The 23,163-nt window shown below is 46.3% G+C and overlaps 2 protein-coding genes across 2 annotated transcripts in view; one reads left to right on the forward strand and one right to left on the reverse strand.

Moving 5' to 3' along the window:
* The window catches only part of LOC119396504 (glutamate receptor ionotropic, kainate 2), a gene marked incomplete at its 5' end in the record, with an annotated part of 47,763 nt that extends 38,699 nt beyond the window's left edge, over nt 1–9,064 (forward strand). The window contains 7 exon segments of the mRNA XM_037663755.2: nt 419–526; nt 1,335–1,538; nt 2,252–2,613; nt 4,204–4,402; nt 5,114–5,339; nt 6,196–6,464; nt 8,098–9,064. Of these exon segments, the coding sequence (XP_037519683.1) occupies nt 419–526; nt 1,335–1,538; nt 2,252–2,613; nt 4,204–4,402; nt 5,114–5,339; nt 6,196–6,464; nt 8,098–8,253 (1,524 nt within the window).
* Nucleotides 9,065–15,331: 6,267 nt separating this feature from the next.
* LOC119397583 (solute carrier family 22 member 7) lies at nt 15,332–17,056 on the reverse strand. Its single transcript, XM_037665008.1, has one exon. It carries the CDS (start codon nt 17,054–17,056, stop codon nt 15,332–15,334), a length of 1,725 nt encoding a protein of 574 aa, XP_037520936.1.
* Between the last annotated feature and the right edge of the window lie 6,107 nt (nt 17,057–23,163).

The following is a 23,163-nucleotide window of genomic DNA, read 5'->3' on the forward strand; positions in this document are numbered from 1 at the left end:
GCCGCTCATAGGCCATTTCAACGTATGTTTCAATACCTATGTTTTGCTTTATCATTCGATGGTCAACGGACCCGCTATTGTGACAGCGTGCATTGTGATACTCAGAATCCATATCTCTTGGCCGTGTACCACTGTTTTGCCCAACGAACGCCTAATAACTGGTTTATTTACCACGTGAACAATTTTCTCACAATATTCAGTCATATACACAATTTAATTACCATTGAACGAATGACTATACTTTATCATTTTATGCAAATGTAGTGCACAGATCGAACAGTGCCGTTTCAACTATTTCAGTGTTATTCATGTCGAGATTGCATCATGAACTTTCGCGCGCGAGCTGTCTCACGTAGTGCACCTCATCTGATTCTCAACTTCCTAAAAAAAAATTCTTTTTTGCTCTTTCATTGTTCAGGTGGGGCACTGGACACCCAGAGACAACGTGACCGTAGAAGACAACGTAACGTCCGACTACGATTCGCTCCTCATCAAAGACAAGACTTTGATCGTGACCACAGTTCTCGTAAGTGCCAAACGTTCGTTTGCTGGTCAACACGATGGGATTTCAATAGGGGGAGACGTGCAAGTCAGTCTCACATTGCTCTTACCTTCAGACATAACGCTGAACATATAACAAGGCCGATACGGAATCGTTGAATGAAGCGGACAACATAAACAAAAATCTGGAGACGACCCCAAACCTTGACATAGGTGTATGGTAGTGGCACGCGCACATCGGCGTTTGTGTTCGCTAGCGTATTCTTTGGGTTAAATTTGCGTTTCGCGCACTGCCGAAGCGGATCTCAGAGGCCACGTCGCAAGAAGCGCGTGGTTGAGATCTGCTCCGCCAGGTGGAGCAACGATCGCGGCTACTCACAAGAAAAACATCTGCTCTTGCAATGAACTCAGTCGTGAATTTTCATTAATTATGCTGACAGTTAATTTGCCCTTATCTTGAGTAAACTTATGTTCCGATAACACATGTACCCAATGTAACTCTTAACATCAGCGAGAACCATCCATTTTGTACCAGTTTTATTCTTAAAAACACAGTTTCTGAATATTGGAAAAACTGGTAGTCAGTGCTCGACCAGAAGTGCTTGGGTGGGAAACAAGAGTGTAGCTCGCTGCTCTTGCTACTAACAATAAATGTGCCATTGCAATACACGATTTTCGTTTCCTTTCATATGCATAGGCATCTTCAGTGTGTTGCGGCACAATGTGGCGCACTATCGCTCAGGCCAGGTTACATAACATGTTCACATTTCCAATCGGCACAGGTTATCGAGGTACACGATGAGGCAATAGCCGTTGTCTTTTTTCTACCACAGACTGATCCGTACATGATGCTCAAGGAGTCGGCGGCAGACCTGCAAGGCAACGATCGCTTCGAAGGCTACTGTGTAGACCTCCTGAAGGAGCTGTCTAAGCAGTTGAACTTCAAGTACGAGATCCGGCTGGTCAAGGACAGGGCTTACGGCATTCAAAACGCCAGTGGAGACTGGAACGGAATGATAGGAGAGATAGTCAATGGAGTAAGTATGACCGATTCTCTTGCAGCCAATATTCAAGCAGGTTGCGCAAATAAGGCCGCGCTAGTCACATGCGTTGTTTTAAAAGTGTTAATGCTTAATCTTGCTCCAGCCTGTTCTCGTGTCCTTGGTACACAAGGGTAGTGGCCGCTGGCGATCCCTCAGAGCAGTCAAATTATTTTTTCTTTCAGGAGCGCGCATATCGCGTTGACTATAATGTTCCGTACCCGCTTTACAAATGCGTAGTCCACCGATGCCGTGACAGGCTGGCGTTGGGGCTCACGTCGACGCGTTGCTTGCCTGCTGCTGGAACTTTTCGAGAAAGTAGTGAAGATGACGCGCTGTAAATTTCCTAGAGTAACAGGGATGGTCATCGTAGACTCTATGACTGCACTATACGGTTGGTCCACGGTCGGTCTCAAATTAGCTGTGGCTGCTGTCGCCCTCAGCGACACTGTCACACCACTGCCTGTTCGCATGTACAGCCTTGCGCAAAAATAATGGCGCACTAACTTATTTTCCTACTTAAAGTATGTCTTAAGTATTGCTACGTGTTGTTGTTATTTTCTTTCGAAGTAAATTGCCCTGGTATAACCGTGAGCACACGTGAAATATTCCGTGTTGTTCGCCCTTGCGTGTCTCAAACTTTCTTCTTGATTGCTCATCTACTGACTACCAGTGACTCAAATTCCTTCGATCTGGATTAACACACGCAGAAAGCGGACTTGGCTATAGCCGACCTGACCATCACGTCTAAACGAGAGGTGGCGGTGGACTTCACGATGCCCTTCATGAACACGGGCATCAGCATACTCTTCAAGAAGCCCACTCAGAAGGTGACGACGCTGTTCAGCTTCCTGTCGCCCTTCAGCATGGAAGTGTGGGCGTACGTAGTGGGCGCCTACATCGGCGTTTCGGTGGTTCTCTTCCTTGTGGGCCGCCTGAGCCCCTACGAGTGGGACAACCCGCACCCGTGCCGCCAGAATGACCAGGTTCTCGAGAACAGCTTCAGCCTGCTCAACTCGCTCTGGTTCACCATCGGCTCGCTCATGCAGCAGGGTTCCGACCTGGCACCCAAGTAAGCTTTCCAACTGAACTCTCCCTACTGTTAGCACATCACAAACGGAACGCCCACAATCTTCACGAAGAAGCCCATATCAGCAAACTCTCGGAAGCAGGCGTCGCGCCGCCCTCGACGGAGGTCGCCAAACTCGCTCATGAGTCGACTCGCGCAATCTCGCTATATTTTCCATTGGAATAAAGAATTTCTCGCTAACCGATGACAGTCAGTGCATGTCAATAATTCTATTCCCGCCCCCTTCCCTGTAACATATGGCGTTCCGCAAGGTAGCGTCTTAGGTACACTACTATTTCTTGTTTATAATAATGACCTCCCATTACATGTTTCCTCTCGAATTCGAATGTTCGCAGACGATTGTGTGATCTACCGTACAATCATTAACAACACTGATCACGCTGTTTTACAGGAAGATCTTATCAATGTTCAAGACTGGTGCAACGAATAGTTAATGACCCTTAACCCCAGCAAATGCAAAGTAATATGTTTCACTCGCCACCTTCAGCCATTATACACACCCTACACTATTACTAATACCTTATCAGAAAAACTGGACATATTTAAGTACCTAGGTGTCACCCTTTTACATGACTTAAACTGGTCCCCTCACATAACACGCGTTGCTGCCTCCGCTAACCAAACCCTAGGATTTTTAAAACGCCATCTACGTCATGCATCACGTCGCGTAAAACTACTAGCATATAAGACACTCGTACGCCCGAAGCTTGAATACGCTTCTCCCTTCTGATCACCTCACCAAACATGCCTCATCAATGCCCTAGAAGCAATTCAGAATCGTGCAGCAAGGTTCATTCATTCATCATATTCTTATAACACCAGTGTATCATCACTAAAAGCGCAGTCTGGTTTGAAAACGCTATCATCCCGGCGCCGCACTGATACGTTAAGCCTCTTTCACAAGTTCTTCTACAGCACGCTTCATCACGCACCATACATTTTGGCCCCGCCACCACGCACATCGCTTCGCATAGGGCACCACTTGCAAGTTACACGTTGACGCAGCTGCACTACGAGCTTTTCTGCATCTTTCTTTTATCTATCATCGGCTGACTGGAACGGCCTTCCCCGTCACCTCGTCGAAGTCACCTACTCATCAACATACAGCAAAACTAAAATGTAGCACGATTCAATGAATGTATGCAGCCACTCATTTGAAAACAAAAAGTATTTGTAAACCCCAAACCCTTACGTAGTACCTCCAATGTGAGGTCTTTAAGGAAAATAAAGTGAGGTAAAGTCAAGTGAAGACTTGTTAAAACAGCCGAAATATAATACACAAGGAGGACACGAAATCGCTAACGGCAACTGCTGCAGATTTTGACTGTTCTGTAATAACCAGCGGCATCATCACACTTTGACAAATGTATACCTTCATATGTATTACGTCATATGCACATATGTATGTTATCACGAAAAGACGCAACAAGAGAGCATGCGTGTATTCATCCCACAATTACTAATTTATTATTTTTTTATTGTTTCGCTTGATATATTCACATTAACGCAAGCATACGTTTCACATGTCAATCGTTTCACCTTTGAAATCTTGAATCTCTTCTTTGCTTACAGAGCCATGTCAACGAGAACAGTGGCTGGCATCTGGTACTTCTTCACGCTCATCATGATATCATCCTACACCGCCAACTTGGCCGCCTTTCTCACAGTCGAGAAGACTGTTTACCCCATCGAGAACGCCGAGGACTTGGCAAAACAAAGCAAGATAAAATATGGCTGTCTACGTTCGGGCAGCACACGGACATTTTTTAACGTAAGCGTTATAAGGTGTATTCGAGAATTATTTATTCGGGAAATATTTCGCGCTTAGCGACACCTCGTTGTAAAAGAAGTTTATTATATCAACTGTAGTGGGTTATTGTCTCCGCTATTTCCTGATCATTGCCTCGGTAATAAGGTCAGATGCTCGCTTATCCACACTGCATTATTCCGGTCATGTATTCGCTTGAATGTGTCTGTGTATATCTATCAGTTGAGTGAATGCCACAGTATTTTGTTAGAGTTGTTGGACTGGAGTTGACATTCTCTGCTATATTTCGTGACAAAGTCATTTTTTTTAGTTCTCGTTGCTCTTAGAATAAGAGAGAGCTGAGCTAGTTGGTACATATTCTTCTTAAAAGACTGGGCGTGCAAACATAAGTCCACCTTGTGTCCGTATTAGCACGCCCAGTCTTTTAACATGAATTATTTGTCTTGGTGGTGTTTTTTTTTGTTGTTGTTGAAATAGAAAATAAATTAAAGAGTTCTTGTCACAATTGCTTGATGACGGCTACCCCTTTCCATGAGGTGGTGTTGTTTGTTATGTTTGTTTTATGCTATGCGACAAACAGTAGCTGGTGTAACCTTATGGCGACGACTTCTCCTGTTACGTGAAGGCAATGCAAGAAAAAAAGCGTCTTCACTGCCACAGTGACACCACTCTTCCGTACTTAAACATACCACGCTTGTTTGCCTTTTCATGCAGGAATCTAAGATTCCAACTTACAAGCGGATGCACAAGTACATGCTAGACAATGAGCAGGACGTGTACACGGAGTCATCCAGCGACGGCGTGAACCGCGTCAAGGCGGGAGATTACGCCTTCCTCATGGAATCCGCTTCAATCGAGTACATCATCGAGCGAGACTGCAACCTAACTCAAATTGGCGGTCTCCTAGACAACAAAGGATACGGCATCGTCACTAAAAAAAGTACGCTCACACAATCTCTTTGGTTGGGTCCACAGTCTGTTCGTCTATTGTTAGTTTCAGACAACAATAGATGAACATAATTGATTCCCCTAGCGCTAGCAAAACTCGTGTAGTGTAGTGCTAGTAAAACTGGTGTAGTGTAGTGCTAGCAAAACTCGTGCCTCGTGCCTGTGGTGTTTCCTTGTCCTTTGTGTAAGAAGTCTGCGCTATAAAGCTTGTAATTATGGATTCCCAACTAGCCCGAAACAACGCCTTGCTTAGCAAAACTCGCGTAGTTCCAGTTCACGAGAAAACTATACGTAGATCCTGTTATAGTTATAGATACTTATAGATTCGCCATAGTTTGACTTTGTGATGCCTCTTGTTTAAGAAAAAAACCTGAAACCACCCGTGGTAGCTAAGTGCGTCTTTTTGAAATGCTAATAGTATATACCATGTCATATTTCATTATATTTCTTCGCTGAACTACGGGTTGTTAGAAACCAGAAAGATTAAACATAAGAAATACAGTTATAGATTCGCCAGAGTTTCACTCTGTGACGCCTCTCGTTGTAAGATAAAAGACCGCTGAAACCGCCCGTGGTAGCTAAACGCGTCTTTGTGAAGTGTTGTCTTATGCAATCTCTCTAATAGAACTTTTTTTAACAACGGTAAAGGCGCACTGGAAGCCGCGACACAAAGAAGGCACATACACGCACACACATAGCGCTGCTTCAGATGTGTGTGCGTGCATGTGCCTTCCTTGTGTCGCCGTTTCTAGCGCGCTTGTACCGTTCCTAAAAATGGACTACCAATGTGCCCACATTGATACCTTGGTGAAATCTAATATCACGCGCATCGCGCTCGTTTCTTTCAGAATCACCGTACCGCCAGATCTTGTCTAGCGGCATCTTGAAGCTGCAAGAAGCGGGCAAGCTGCACAGCTTCAAAGAGAAGTGGTGGAAGGAGCGCAAAGGCGGCGGCAAGTGCGTCGACGACTCCAAGAAGTCGTCGGCCGTCACCGAGCTCAGCCTGGCCAACGTGGGCGGAGTGTTCGTCGTCTTGCTCGGCGGCCTCGGCCTCGCCTCCGTCGTGGCCGTCATGGAGTTCTTCTTCAAGGCCAAGAAGATGGCCAAGGAAGACTCGGTGAGAAGTCGCGTTCCATTTACGAGGGTAGACAACGGTAAAGGCTTGGGCTTGTTGGAATTCCGTTACAATAGACTCAGAGCGCAAGGACACAACGACCAGAAGAAAAAAAAAACGACACACTGCACTGCTTTTCTTTCTTGTTGCTGTGTCCTCGCGCTGTAAGTCTACTGTAATGTCCCGTTTGTCAAAAAAAAATGAAATACTGTCAACGTGTGCATACATGAATACTTTTCTGACATGTTCTCAAGATTCCGGGATGAACTTGTTTTCTGTGATTATGCAAAATCAAGAGTTAGGGAAAGAAGGAAATAACGAAAAGATGGTAACGATAACAAGACATTGTACACCTTTCTACACTGCACGTGAGGAGGACAACGGGGTGAAGGAGGCAAAGATAAAGAGAGAGAGAGAGAGAGAGAGAGAGAATATCACACTAGATGATTCACATGTTACATGCATGACGACGCAGCGTAGCTATAGACGAGCATTTATGTTGCCCTCAAGTAGTGCAGAAGGGCTCGTATGGATATTTGGGCTGCGAAGCTGCAAGTTCAGGCTGCCAAGGTATTTTGTTCCATAACAGGACGATCACGAAGCCTTCTCAAGGCACACTAAAGAGCCTGGCGTTGTTTGTCAAAGCGGGAATCAGAAGAGAACGTACGCCACTTGGGGGAATAGGAGTGTGCGAAAGTGGATATAAATGGGTTGCGCCATGTGCCTGCCCAAAATAATCATGCCCTGCACTTTGTTTTCAATATGCACATGCTGGACTCTTGATTTGGGGGATTTCTTCTCGTAAAGAAAGGGCGGGATTTTAAGTGACCTGAGCTTCTGCGAAAGTTCTGTAAAATAGCAATACCCATGCGAGCACAAGTAGAGTGATTTAAGATTGCTAGATCTTACAATCTACGTTCTAGAATAGGTTAGATTTAGCAGTTACATAAATATAGCTCCCTCATAGTATTCAGTCATTGTTGCTGTTCCATCCGATTCAAGGAACTACTCAAGAATCTGCACATGTATAACTTCTTGATAGTGATTATATTACGTTTCTTCTGTGTACTTTTTAAAAGAACACACATGACAGTTCCTCTCACACGTAAGGTCTGCAGAAATACAACGGTACCGCCACCTAATTTAAAATTATTAGGAATGAGTCGAAGTGCACGCTAGCGACATGTCTGGCACGAGGCAACAGGTGACGCTCTTTCTCTAAATTCGTCTTCGTGTTTCCGTTCTCGTGCGTTAAATTAGAATTCATGAATAGACACGAACCATAACGTCCTGTAAATGTGCCTGTTGGCAAACTTTATTTCAGAACTGCGTAATGTGTCTACAGATACGTGAGCCCAGCCACATAGTTTGCAGTTATCGTGTGAATGGATGTCTGGATATATTCTCCTTACACGAACGGGGTTGCGGAAGATCTGCTATGTAACTATACCTCCAGTGTACCGGTTGGGCCCAGTAAAGTTTGTGGTGAGAAGGTGGATAAACATGCCTGGATTCTTTTATAATATTTTATAATGTCGCAGTCTGGGGGATGGAAATCTAACGGAGGAATGGGCAGAGCGGAACAAAATGACCTTTTATTAGTATGCCTAAAACGTTTTTGCTTTTTTCTGTCCAGGTCTCCCTGTGCAAGGAGATGATGAAGCAGCTCAAGTTCGCCATATCGTGCCGCAGTTCCACGATGCCCGTCAAAGGCAACAAGCCGCCCGAAGTGGACAGCAACGGCGGAGACTACCGCATCTCCACGCTGCCGTCCTTCACGTCGGACTTTTGAGCGCGCGTGTGTCCCAGTGTGGACGACGGGCGGCGACGGTGATATAACATTATGCCTACAGGACTCTTACGTGCCCGTCAACACCGCCTCCTGTCGCACCTGCCCCCGTACCCGAACCCCCGTGTGCTCTCATCTCCACGTTCAACACACTCCGCGGACGTTACGTTTTAGCGGTCTTTCTTACCGGGATATGTGCTGTCCTGTCCACGTACCCACGGTTTCCGCTGCAGCCTTTGGTTACCCCGGGCACTTGATATCTTAGTGATCTCCCTTGACCATGCTTTGATTTCAATGTCGTTGTTAAGTGTCGTACGTCCTCGTGTGTGTCATTATTTGCGTACCTTGCTGTAGTTTTTTTTTTTTCAAACACACATGGCTTTCTTCCTTTCGCAGAAGCTTACATACATAAGCGAAGGAGATGTTCTCATAATGATGGAAGCTTAATGTTGTCAACAATGATGGAACAACGGACCTCGCCAGAGGAAACATGTCGACAAGTGCGCTTGTCTTAGCCGGGGAGGTAGAAACATTGTTGCGTTGCCCTTGTCGAAATATTGGCTTCAGGGGCATTGTTTATTCGGCCACTGTTACTAATCTTAAATTTTGTATCATCGGGTAGGTGGACAAAGCCAAGAAGCAGAATGTCCTGGATGCAGCTTGTCTCTACTATTATGGTTACCTTGAAAGGATAGGTTATGCTGTTCGCCAGTAAGTCGTCGGAACATACGTTTGAAGTTGAGAAGCCTATCTAGTTCAGCTTTTTGGTTAGTCGTACCGCAAGAAAACAACGCAGAAAAGCGACGAAGTGGAAGAGAGCACGCAAAGCTGCACTCCCTTCATGTTCGTTTTCTTGTATTAGTTTCGCAATGATAAGTTTGAGCATGATGGAAAATGTACATAAGCAACAAAGGAAACAGATAGGCGCTCATTATGTTGCCTGTCTGTTTCCTTCCTAGCTTATTTACCTTTTCCTTCATGCTCAAACGCTCAAACTTAGCTGTGTGAAACCAATACGAGAATAATATGCACCAACTCGGCCAATCAGCACTACTTTTCATCTTCGTTTGTTTTAGGTACTGTTTTTGCGTACGACGAGTTTGAAGGTAGATGGTGACGAAGTCGGCGAAGGAACTGCACTTACATGTAAGGAGGAATTGGTCCACGCTGACATAACGCAACAACCTTCCGCTGAGGAACTGTGTGAGCAACTCTCAGTGTGTTTGAACATGATGATAGCGCGAAGCGGCTATGAGAGGAACATTTCTGTTAGTGAGGTCTTCGAGGGTACGTTCGACCGTTAGCTCAATAGATTTACGCAAAATACTGTGTGAGATCATCCGATAATTGATTAAGAATCTACGCTTTGCGCGTAGGGTCCTTACACACAGAAGAAAACGGGATTTGAAAGTATGATTTGCCTTTTGCAGTCGCTCGGCAAGACGACGTGTAGTAGCTATTCCGAACATCAAGTTTTCTGTAAACAGAACTTGAGACACTTCATTCGATTTCAATATATGACGATGATCAAAACACGGGCGCAAAAAGCGTGAAAGAGTGATAATTGCAATGACACAACCACTTGATAGAAGCAGCAGAGTCTGGGGCATGAACAAGATGGTCTCCTTTGTTTAGTTTTTTTTTTCTTTTTTCGTATTGATAAGAGCTGTAAATCTAGTAGTACTGCCCGAAAAAGCAAGTAATTGTAGTCGCAGTGCGGGCGCTTGGGTTATTTCTTGGACATTGCCTTCTCTTCTTCCTTGTCGTGTTGAGTACCTGCAGAATCAATGTGTTATCGCCTATAGCATGCACGTTTCCCCTCCCCAAACATTGTTCGAAACAGTATGTGAGCCTTCGACACGTTTATACAGGCGTAAAGCGCGCGGTGAACGCATCACCACCGCCTAACACGAGGAGTACCTCAAAGTACACAGAACAGAACGACTGATAGAGGTGGGGAAAAAAATGACGCTCTTCTTCTAGGAGGTCGAGTCACATACCTATTCTACCTGCTCATTTGTTAATCTGCGTCGTTTCAGCAGTTGTGTGCAGTTGTGAGGGGCGCATCTCGTATGTTACTCAACGTTACGTCGTGTGACTGTCGTGTAGTTTGTGCGCGAGTGGACGTGTCTGGGTGTGCGTGTTTTACAGTGTGGCAGGTTGTCTGTTCGTCATGTTCGTGATTTGATGTTGTAACTATAGGCGGGGACGGAAAACGAAACGGAAACCAAGGTTGCGGGCGCGACTGTCGTTGCCAAGTTTCTCGCTTCTTGTCGGAAGTTACTGAAATTGCGGTGCTCGTTGTACTTATCCCCACGCTTTTCGCAACGACTGGGCTACCGTACGTATAGCTGCAGTTTAGTATCAACCTTCGAGCGGTGCTGTAGCTAGAAGTGAAAGTAGTTAGCACAGCAGTAAGTCACCTGCGTGGTGTGTCATGTACTCTTGTTTACTTGACATTTGCGTTAGCTGTAATCACAAAATGTTTAACACAATTAACCCATAAGTGCGCATGGTAATCAATTGTTAAGAAATACCATTATCTAAGGCAATCCCCCCCATTGGTATAAATGCAAGAAAAGATATTTCTGTTCTCAATTATTCTTTTTTTTTCTAGGTTTGGTCGAGATGGAACCGAATTGATGACTTCTTTATTATTAAGTACTCAGTGGCATTGCTATGAAAGTGTGAAGCTCTCGCACATGGTTGTCAACAAATGTCAATAAGTTGAACAATGCAACACATGATCTCAAAAAGAAGAAAAGAAAAACAGTAACTAATGCAGCTGAGCCAGTAGTACAGAATCTACATCTACATCTACAGCTGTATCAGTACGGGCTTTTATAAGCTGCAAAGAGGACGTTGCCATATTCGTAAAAGCAAAAGTCCTCTTCTATACACACATGGTGCCGTATTATTTAACATGACATAAATTTGCTGGTATGTGTCTGCTCATCATTGGTTATAGAATGTAAAACTTGCCGGGTGCTTGTCTAGTCACTGTGTGTATTCTCCAGATTCGATTGATATCTGAAAATCAATTTCTCATTTACGTGATCCCTCAGCAAAACGATATGCAGATATGGTTAATAAATGAAACGTTAAGAGGAATACGTCTAAGAAGACGCTTGAGTACTTCCGAAAATTTCGAAATATTTATCAGATTCGGGTAACATTTGGAGAGTCGTTTTTTCTGGGCTTCCGGTTGCTATGGCCTGCGTAGCTTTTGCTCAACTGAAATAGAAATATCGTTTCTGCGAAGCCTAGATGAGCTGCTACAGTGCAGGTCATGCATTCGATTTCTTTGTAAAGGCAATACTATCTCACTGACGCGTTTCTATTTTATGACAGCCGTTCTTTTTTTTTATTTCCTTCGTCAACTCTTCGCTGTCTGTATCCCGTAGGATCGCCTTCACGCAGATATTGAAGTATTCAAGAAGTTGACAAGTCGTGCAGAAAACTTAGCCGCGCCTTTGTCTCCGTTAGTAAATTAGAAGCTTAAGCGACTTGACATTATCTATACTTTCGCCTACAAGCCGGTGTATCAGTTACGAAATCTATGACCGTTCAGTTCTCTTCGGGGTGACAGCTCCTCAGCCTCGCGACTGCTCTCCTCAGAAACCAATCGAAGTTGCTCACGTCTTAAAATACTCACTGGGTACATTTAAGTGCGCGTGCTCGTTCTTCCTTCGAAGATTGAGCATTCGCTTTATAACTGTTAATTTTTTCTCATCACGCGTCGTTTCTCAGGCGGGCGTCAAACGGTGCTCAGCATTTGAGCTCCACGCACAGACTGTGTTCATAACGCTCATCCTTCTTCAGGCGATCTCCTTTCCCGCTATGTCGAGTCACGGGCACTAGTAAACGAGGCCTAGGTGGCGTTAGTGCCAATGTCACGATCCCACCAACGTTGCTGTGGCGCTCGCACTGCGCCTGACGTTTCAACTCCAGGTGAGCAAAGGCCAACAACAGAGTCGCGCGTGCTCGCGGTCCGTTCTTTTCACAAGCAGGGCGGTACGAAGTGGCGAGTGGCACGCTCACTTCTACTTTTGGTTCATTGACCTTTCAGCCTTTGCGATGATGAATTTTATTAAGCTATCTTCAACGTCAGCTGTATGGTGGTTGAACGCCATACTGTCTATCGGCAACGAAAACCAAACATCAGATCAAAACGTCGCGCAAGTCAAGGTGATGTTAGAGTTACTTTCGCATCCGAATCAACTTAGCGAGGAACTCTCCTTCGCTGAAAATGAACAACAAAGTGCGTTTTGTTCCTTTATGTAGAACAGCAAGGTTCGTAATGTATGTCGATATTTCAGGATCAAATCTTCTCAGGCGCGTCGCTCAGTCGTCGATCGTAGTGGTCTTTTGTAGTACTGACTCTTAGGATCGGCTGTAAGATAAGCGATGCTCTAAGACTCTCTCTTTCACTCTCTCCCTCTTTCCCACTGTGCGAGAAGGCAGCGAGCGGCACGGCGTTTGGATTTCCTGCTTCCAAACAGTGCTGCCCTCTGGATGCGCATATTTTTTACATAACAACGTAGTGACGTAGATCCCCGTGTGACATATATTATAGCCAATAGAATGGCCCCGGTCGGCCTTCTCTTATCTACTCACTTCCACGCGTTTCGTCCCCATTTTGTTTTCGCATGGAGTGCTTGTTATTCACAAATTCAAGGAGAAGGCGAAACATACACGGCAGCTTCTTCTTCTTCGATAGGCGAACCTCGTTAAGTTAGCAGTTGTTCGACTGTTGTCACTGCTAAGACGCATTCATGGTTGTACTTATTGATTTTACTTTTTTTTCTTTGATTCTCGAGAGTCTATTGCTGTTCGCTATAGCGCGGTTTGAGCGAGTGACCTTTTTTTATATATATTCTTCTTCTTCTTCTTTTGTAATTCCTTCATCAAATCATACGGCGCTGCCTCTCCCAGAGCACAGATATGAAAAGTAAAAAAAAAAACTGAATTAGCTTTAGCGAGATACTGTTTCTATCTTTCAAATCCCGCATCATTAGCTCCGTTCACGAAAACACCTTAAAATCTGGCATCTTCGAATAGAGCAGACAGTCGAGGCGCTCTGTAGTTTTAGATGTAGTACTCAGCTAAACACGACTAATCCGCGTAATCTGTAGGAGGCATAAAGCTTCGTCAGTTTTGATAATTAAAAAAGATAGAACGAGCGTAACCGTGTAAGTTTGTACGAACAAAATGGCTTTACAGAGATGGATGAAAAACAAAGAAACCAAATATTCTTATTTCTATCAAGTGTTAGAATTCTTTTAGATGTATGCAGCGGCCGATTATTTAAGCGGGACTGAAAAAAGCGCGTCTTTCAGCGATTTGCTTGACTTCTCGCCGTTTTCAGTAAAGAAGTGGTTCACGAATACGTGTTGTATTGCTTAACCTGTTTAAAAGCTGGTTGATCGGCATTCGTCGTCAAACACAACAAGCAATCATTGGTTCACTTCAACTCGCGTTTTTGTCAGTGCTGTTGGACAAGAAAAAAAAACGTTTGTGAACTCTACTCGCGGCAGTGTTTGTCTGGGTGGAAACGGTATCATTTTGATACATTATTAAAAGTATTTTACCTAAATAAAAGTTGCATACTACAATCGCCTGAGACTCCTTTTATATATTCGTGTGATCGATGCAGTGCATTCGCTCAGCTAACAACAACGCCGCTGTATTTACTTGATACCTCGCTGGCTCGGTAATCACGTGATTTTCGGCCAGTTGCAACTATTTGAAAAAAAATTGACTAGCCGTCTCGGCTCCGCTAGCAGGGACCTCCAGGGACGCTGTGGAAAACATTGACTACGAATGCTGAGGTAGGCATTCTTTATAAATACGAGGCCATTACGTGAGTCATGAATCAAAGGATCCTGCGTTGACATCCGATGGTACCAATGTGACCCAGTGGTGAAGTTACACTTGGCATGATGATGTAACGTGATCACGTCAACAGGTCAAAGGTCTTGTGATGACATCAGCGCGTCAGACATTACGCTACGGGACGATGTCATCGTGACGCTACGATATTATCCGAAGACGTCAACATCACATGCTGATATCACCTGATGACGTTATATGGTGTCTCGTGCAGAAGCAGCACACTGTGATCTTTCCGCTTCTTTGCACTGTCTCTGTATTCAGCCCACATTCCTGTATGAACAGAGCGCCGCGAAAAGTCCCTCCCCCCCCCCCCCCCCCCCCCATTAGAAGTTAAGAGTTTCGCTCTTGTGTGTACATTCTTACTTTTCTGTACACGTTCGGAAACTAATATCAACAAAACAAGAATGTTATCACTTTATGATGCCACCTCGGATATGTCACGTTAGACACATTTTGCGAGCTAATAGAAAAAGGTTGAATAAGGTTCCAATACGACTTTGTTTCCGTATGCAATACAGTACCTTGTTTCTTTACGATATACAATACAAAGAGACCAGAAAACGAGAGCGATGAGGCTTGATCCACCTCGGTTTCTTGAATTAAGACAATGAGAAAACGCAACGATGGATAGGCTGTCATTGCTAATTCTTTAGTGATTGCTCATTTGCTGCCAGTGTTTGAAGTACTCTAATAACTCGTATCTATAGGTGGCAGTGCGGGCGCTCTCTCGCAGCATACCGAAGCTAAGTAAACACATTAGGAAAAAATTATGGTACATTCGGATGGGAGTCGCCGCGCTCCGACTCAGATGGCAATAATGCGGGGCCCGCTCTTGATCCGAGACAGAGAAAGCGTGTCCGAGCCAAACGGTCAACCGCTCACCAGAACATTCGGAGGCCGAATGAGAAAACACATGACGGCGTCTTCTGTTGCGAACAGACGAGGCGCGGGAATCATGTTACCAGACACCGGTTGCGAGGTGGGGCGTGGTGCTCCGAAAGAGCCAGCCGAACGCACTAGGAGTACTCGATTTCGACTAGCCAAACGTGACGCGCGCCACCAAAGCACCCTGGAGCGCGCGAGAACGACCAGTCGAACGTACCATTATTACATTCTAAAGTGGGAGGTCATTACAATTCAGCTAAGTTAATAATAAATTCTATCGGTTTATTAAGTTGAGTTCGCATTAGCTATCCCAAAAGGAACTACGCCTTCGGGACGAGATCGAAGAGTGGGTCCTTCTGCGGTCGTGGCTAAAATGCCTTTTGTCGGGCTTCCGGTAATCCAGAGGCTCCAGCGTCATCTTCATGTGGTCCAGGCTTTGGCTGCACGAGGCGGATATCCTGCGTAGGTTGATCGTGGGTCCCGTGTCTTTTCCCGGCATGCGAATGAGCGCCGCCAGCGAGAGGAACATCATGCAGGCAGAAATGGCCAGGGCGAGGTCTTCGCGACCGACGACCTTGAGCCCCGCCACGACCGTGCCGCACACGCCTCCCATTCGGCCGACGGCGAAAGACCAGCTCAACGCGGTTGCGCGCACGGGTGTCGGGAACACCTCGCACACGCATATGCCGGCCAGGACGGTCATCGCCAGCGCGATCGCTTTTGCTGGGATGTAGAACAGCTGGGCGAGCACACCCGTCGGGTCTCCCAAGGTCAGGCTGAGCAGGCATACGAGGCCTCCGAGAAGAGCGAAGCACCATATGAGTAGCTCCAGAGGACGTACCCGGCCTATAAATTTGTACGCGAACAGTGTCGTAAGCATATTGGAGGGTAGCGACAACCAGCGGGTCCAGGTGTACACACTGTGCTGCAGAGACGACTGGAGGAGCACGAGGTACGTGAAGGTGACGGAGAAGTAGGCGCCGAACATGAAGAGTGCTCGAGTGGGTATGTAGTTCGCCCACGAGTTCTCGGCGGGCATGGGCGACGTTCTGGCGCGCTCCTCGGCCTTTATCACCTCGGCTTTTATCGCGTTCAACAGGCAGGAGGTGATGGGCAGTGGCACGTTGTTCATCTTCGCGGCCGCCAGCATCACGGCTTCCGCTGAGGCCATGTCTCTGGCGAAGATGAGCCATCGCGGAGACTCGTCGGCGAACCAGAAAGTGAGGAACGCAAAGGCCGTGGGTGAGAGGAAGATCGCTTGAAGCAGGAACCATTCGATGTTGAATTCGCTGATCACGTTGAACCACAGCTCGGTGACCATAAGGGCTAACAAGGTGACCGTAACGCCATACGATGTTCGGTACTCGTTTCTGGTCGTCTCGAATGCCAGTACAAAGGCCGCCAGGGCACCCGTGCCAGCGCAGCCGGTGTTGAGGAACCTGATGGTCACATACAGGGCGAACGTGTTGGCAAAACATCCGCCGCACGTGCCGACAATGAGCGCGGCGGTGGACAGCAGGAGTAGGGGTCGGCGGCCGACGCGGTCCATCATGTAGCCGGCAATGCTGGGTAGCAAGATGAAACCCGCGAGCTGCACGAGCTGTATAACAGCCATGAGAAATCGCCGTTTACAGACCAGGTTCCAGGTGCTCACGATGGTCCTCCGCTTGTTCTTTGGATCGTAGTCCCAGTGGTCGCAAGCGGTGACGTCGGTATCGTTTGGGTCGCCTGGATACTTGTAGACGGTGCACCGGCTGGGCTTGCCGTCGGCTTCCAGGGGGATGGCCGAGTTCCTCCATTCTGCGACGGACGTTGGCCAGTCGGCCGGCGGTCGGCACCAGTGGTCCACGTCGCTCGATATGAGATAGAAGACCAGGATGCTGCAGTGAACGTACAGCGAGAAGGCGGAAGAGAGAAAGAACAGGCGCTGCTGGTAGAGGCCGTGGCCCATCGCATCGTAGCAGTCAAACGAATCGCTTGTGTCCAGATCTAGAGCAGCCAAGCGTTTTCGACTGAAAAGCGCCATCTTCGACTTCCTTGGTCTCGGACGGGCGCGTGTCGCGTGCCAGCAGAGCTTCCTCGTGAAACTTCACTTTCGTTTCTCGCTGTAAAAATTCACACGAAAACAAAATTAGTGAGTGAAATGATTAGACATACAGGAAAACAAAAATCGTGGTGAGGACACACGAGAAGGGTAAGGTAGGTTATGATGCTAATAAGAATCGTGCAAGCGGGTGGTCTCTGCAGAAAGTTAGTGACGTTTCACATCGTGAACGCGGATGACGTGCAAGAGAATGGCTGATATCCCATTATCCATTGCCTGTAGCCAGGCCCGTAGCCAGGAATTTTTTTCGGGGGGGGGGGGGGGGGCACTTGCTGAAAACCTTGACTATTTCAGAAAAAAATCTATTTTCGTTATTTATTTTTGGTAAAAACACATGCTTCACCAAAATTTCGGGGGAGGGGGGGAGGCCGGGCCCCTACAGCCCACCCCCTGGCTACGGGCCTGCCTGTAGCATATATCTATAAAATAACCAGGAGATGGCTAGACAGTCCGAATTGCGAGGTATGTGAATTCCTGAGAATACTGAACCCCTCTTGTGCGTCTGCCCGCGATATCACGCAAGGGAATTCTATGGCCATCCTCTTGTTGAAATCTACGAAGCAACAAGTTTCAGAAAAAGTTTTGTTGGGACCACCACCTCGTCGCCAGGGAGACAACCTGAAAGCGCTGAGCAAGTTTTTGCGCGAGACAGAACTCGACAAAAGACTATGTAATTTCTGGTCATTCAAATTTTTGCTTCATCGCCACCTTCTTCCTCCTCGTCATCATCATCAACACGTTCTCTGTCCTCTCTTTCCCACCCCCTCCCCTTTCCTAACGCGGAGTAGCAGGCCAGAAAATTGATTCAGGCCGACCTCTCAGCTTTTCTCCCACAATAAACCTTTCTCTCTCTCTTTCCTCGTCCTCAATATTTTGAGGGGGTGCACGGAGCATGGTGTCAGTTTCTACAGGCACGTGAACATTCCGACTTTGAGAAAATTTAACCCTAAATATGCCTTTCGGTAATCGCAGGATGACCACTACGGTTGGTCCATTCGGGACGCTGACGAACGCTATGAAAGGGGAAAGACGCCCTTTGCCTGCATCAACTGGAGGCGTCGCATCAACCCTCGAGTTTCTACAATGAAGTCTTACGCTTACGCATAGCTTAGCCAACTCCCAAAGGAGATTCTGCCTGACAAATCCGTATGAATTTGCTTGCACACTTTTAATCAGGTCCTGGTTGAATGCTGGCTATATCCAGGAAACCGGACGAAAAATGACCGGTTTCCTGGCTATGTCCAGCAGATTAAGCGGGAACTGATTAAGAATGCAGCTTTGTCTTACTAACGGGTGGATGGCGATTTCCGCTTTCTTATGAAGACACCCGTCAGGAGGGGTAAGTTTTAAAGAAGATCATCCCGTAGGAATCATTCCCTTATATTGGGTCACCTTTGTAAGGCGGTGAATTGCTTCATTCACAAATATAACGCAATAATTTCGTATGTTTGGCGCTGTTTCGGTGAATTTGTTATCTTTTTGAAGAGACGAGATCTACCCGAATAAAATCTACACGCAAAAAAATAAAGAAAGAAAACAAGAAAATGGGCAAGAAAATTACTAATCGGTTTATGTTAGGCTCAGTATGCGCGCAATCTGAGCAAGAAGTTCTTTATCTCCCATTACATTATCTCCCAAATAGTGAGGGCGGACTCGCACACAAATCTTAGTGGGTGAGCTACGTTCCCGATTAGGCATTGTCACCGTGACTTTCTCGTCATCACGTCGAGAGCGTTCATTCGTGGCTGGCCCCGAAACAGCGGCAATAAGCTAGCTGTTTTACGCAAGTAATGTTGTGTCTGAATCATCTGAATCTCGGCAAGCTGCTCCCATAAACCGAATTTGCCGCCACACGCGGTACTTCTTTCTCTTTATTTTCAACATCTCTCCTCACAATCTGCCCGCTTCCAATGTGACAGTCGAGGCAACTGTCATGCACCGAGTAAGTTTCCTCAACTGAAAATATCATCTCGCGCAAAAAAAGAGAAAAATATGCGCGAGGCAACGGGAAAACGTAGAAAAGCTTTCTGCTCCCGTTGCGCGTGCGCTTTCATAGATGGCGCAACGATACAACAGCTGAGCAGGAGTTTCAAACACGCGGCCCGCGGGCCGCACGCGGCCCGGTACGCACATGGCAGTCTTCGTCCTATAACTTTTTTGCCAAATGAACAAGTCAGCTCTCCAGTTGAGGATAAGTGATGAATGCCTGCGATTGACTATCAGGATTGTCTCCTCAGAAGAAGTTAATGCAGGCGTTTCTCTCATCTCAGCTAAGCGTTACCAGGCATCAAGCCAGTGTGTTTAGAATCGCAGTTATTTCGTGCTTTATAAACAAAAAAGTTTTGTGACTGCGCTAAATAGTACTTGTACTATTTTCTCGCCTGTTGCGATTAATCAACATGTTGCTCAAATGCTGATGCCAAGTCCTCTTCAGAAATGACCCATATATCAGATGTAGGAAACAGAGACGTGCGCACGGGGGGGGGGGAGGGGGGGTACTACTAAGCCATCGTCCAGACATAGCGTCGCAGAAGAAGGCCGTACAAGCGCTACTAGGCTTTCTGCGATCTACTGGCCTGTTTGAACGACTCTGAGCGGAGCGCTCTCGTGTGTGTGTATGTGTGGTTTTGGTTGTGTTTTTTCTTTAATATTTTGTTTTTTATCTCTCTCTTCCAACCTCCTATTCCCCAACCCTAGGGCAGGGTAGCATACAGGATGCTACCTTGTGGGTAACATCCCTGATTTCCTCTTTTCTTTCCCCCTCTCTCTCTTTTAGCACTTTGTGGGCGCTTGAGTGCCTTCAGTAGATTGTGTTTGAAACTGATCTTTACGCGCAGCAAGCAAAACAAGCACTATGTTCCATCATCCAACAAGGTGATCACAGCAAAAGTGCGGGAAATGCAGCATCAAAGGCACAACCATCTAGAACAATTTGGATGTGACGAACCGGCATCGTGCTAATGCCATTTCGTAGTTTTCGATTTTTCAATGTCTCCTCCGTTCGAATAAATTCAGCTGTAGATGTTATTTCGTCCAAAATATCGAAAGCCTATATAGCCTTTGCGAATCTCCTATTATTGCGATAGTAATTATATGGACACTCTCGGCGAATTCTTGCCATCGCCGTCATGTCGCGGATATGTATATGTATGTATATATATAAAAAGGCACAAAAAAATAAAGCAGAAGAAACAAATTCCAAAGCACCCATACGCGGGATTTGATTCGGCGACCCTCGCTACCCAACCCGCTGCATTAGACAACTCGACCATGCCCCATGCATTCACCGGCGAAATAATGGCGAGCTATTTATATGTACCATTTACCGCTGGTGGTACGCAGATCTCGGAGGAGCTTCGGCGTGTTTTCTATCACGCAACGCTCCTACATTTTCTTTCAGTTTGAAAACTGCCCTTGATACGCGAACCACAAAGCGGCCCCTTTCAGTACCCGCTCGAGATATGGAACGAAAAAAAAAAAAGAACACCGGGCACACCTTGCGTCAGACGCCCCCGTGTGGTAAGAGACGCAGAGGGGTCACTTCACGCGCCACAGTTTAAAAGAAAAATAAATATCTAAGAGCGTCTGATTCTCAATTGTCGGCACCTGCAGCGCGTTGCTCAAGCACAAAGCCTTAACAACTGTGACAGTTGTTAGTCCACGCTTGCCCTGTCTATACCTGTACGTTATTTTCGGGCGTCCTTCTTTGTGCTGCCGCAGCGCGCTGCAAGTATCAAGTTTCTTTTCGTTCCTTGTATGCCATTGCACTTTCTTGCTATCGCATTCATTGCTTCGCCCTTGCGGCGAAACTGTGACTTTTGTTTTTCGATTTTTCAGTGACATCGCTTTTGAATAAAATTTGTTGCAGATGCTTTTTTGTCAATAGTGGTGAGCCTATATTCCTTGCAAATCTCGTATTTTGCGATGTTTCAATGTCTCGTTGGTTTTTAATAAAATTGATTGTTGATGCTGTTTTGTCGAAAATGTTAAGCCCTTTTTTTTCCTATACGCGGTACAACGCATTTATAAGGTCTACATGCATTCGCGCCAAGTAAGCGTTGCTACTTAGCTCATTGGTTACGGCGCTCGCCTTCGGAGCGCTAGGGACTAGGTTGGAATCCCAGTGCTGCAAGGAAAGTTTTCTTTTACTTCGGTACGAAGCATCGATGTGGTTCAAATTCATTCGGGGCGAGGAAGCGTTGATGCTTAGCTCAATTAAAGCAGGTAATAAAGAAAAAAAAAGTTGATGTTTAGCTCAATTGGTAAGGTACTCGCCTTCGGAGCGTGAGGAACTAGGTTCGAATCCCAGTGCTGCCATGAAGGTTTTTTTTTCTTCGGTACGAAGCATCGATGTGCTTCAGATTCATTCGGGCCCTGAAAGCGTTGGTACTTAGCTCAATGGGTAAGGTACTCGCCTTCGGAGCGTGAGGGAGTAGGTTCGAATCCCAGTGCTGCGATGAAAGATTTCTTTTACTTCGGTACGAAGCATTGATATGGTTCAAATTCATGCGGGGCGAGGAAGTGTTGATGCTTAGCTCAATTGGTAAGGTATTCATCTTCGGAGCGTGAGGGACTAGGTTCGAATCCCAGTGCTGCCAAGGTTTTTTTTTTCCTTCGGTACGAAGCATTGATATGGTTCAGATTCATTCGGCCCAAGAGAGTGTTGGTGCTTAGCTCAATGGTTAAGGTACTCGCCTTCGGAGCATTTGGTACTAGGTTCCAATAACAGTGCTGCGATGAAAGATTTTCTTCTTCTTCGTCGGTACGATCTTTTCATATGGTTCAGGTGAATTCGCGTCAAGAATGCACTGTTGCTTAGCTGAATAGTTAAGGCACTCACCTTCAGAGCTTGAGGGGCTAGGTTCGAATCCTTATGCTACTATGGAAGTTTTTTTTTTCGTCGGTAGGACGCATTCATATGGTTCAGATGCATTCGAGGCAAGGAAGCGTTGAGGATTAGTTCATTGGCGAAGGCGCTGTCCTTTGGAGAGTGACCGAATAGGTTCGGATCCGAGTGCTGCGATGAAAGTGTTTTTTTTTTTCGTTGAGATTTATCATGGGTTATATGGGCCTGAACCTTTTCGACTACTTTTCGGCGTCTATTGCGGTGCATTCAACTAATCAGGGGAACTTTTAACATGGATTGAACGCAAAGGAGGCCCATCACTGCAAGGTGTGGCTCAGATTCGTTCGCTTCACGGCAACAGGCGGCCAAAAGCACTCGAAAAAGTTGAGACCCTTATCACAAACGATAAGGCTCAACTTTTGTCTGACGTCACGCTTTCCAGCGACGGAATTTCTATGCGTTTCTTCAGAGCCAAAGGTTCCCCCGATGCGTTGGCTTCACAGCAATTGACGGCCAAAAGCACTCGAAAAAGTTGAGGCCCTTATCACCCAAGATAAGGCTCAACTTTTGCCTGACGTCACACTTTGCAGCGACGCAACTTCAATGCGTTTCTTCCGAGCCAAAGGTTCCCCTTTACCGTAACAGACGGTAAAAGCACTCGAAAAAGTTGAAGCCCTTATCACCCACGATAAGGCTCAACTTTTCTCTGACGTCACACTTTGCAGTGACACAACTTCTATGCGTTTCTTCCGAGCCAAAGGTTCCCCTTTACCGCAATAGACGGCTAAAAGCACTCGAAAAAGTTGAGGCCCTTATCACCCACAATAAGGCTGAACTTTTGTCTGACGTCATACTTTGCAGCGACGCAACTTCTATGCGTTTCTTCTGAGCCAAAGGTTCCCCTTTACCGCAATAGACGGCTAAAAGCACTCGAAAAAGTTGAGGCCCTTATCGCCCACGATAAGGCTCAACTTTTGTCTGACGTCACACTTTGCAGCGACGGAACTTCTATGCGTTGCTTCCGAGCCAAAGGTTCCCCTGGTGCGTTGGCTTCACCGCAATTGACGGTCAAAAGTACTCGAAAAAGTTGAAGCCCTTATCACCCACGATAAGGCTCAACTTTTCTCTGACGTCACACTTTGCAGTGACACAACTTCTATGCGTTTCTTCCGAGCCAAACGTT

This window comes from Rhipicephalus sanguineus, chromosome 6 (genome assembly GCF_013339695.2).
Source record: "Rhipicephalus sanguineus isolate Rsan-2018 chromosome 6, BIME_Rsan_1.4, whole genome shotgun sequence".
NCBI lineage: Eukaryota > Metazoa > Arthropoda > Arachnida > Ixodida > Ixodidae > Rhipicephalus > Rhipicephalus sanguineus.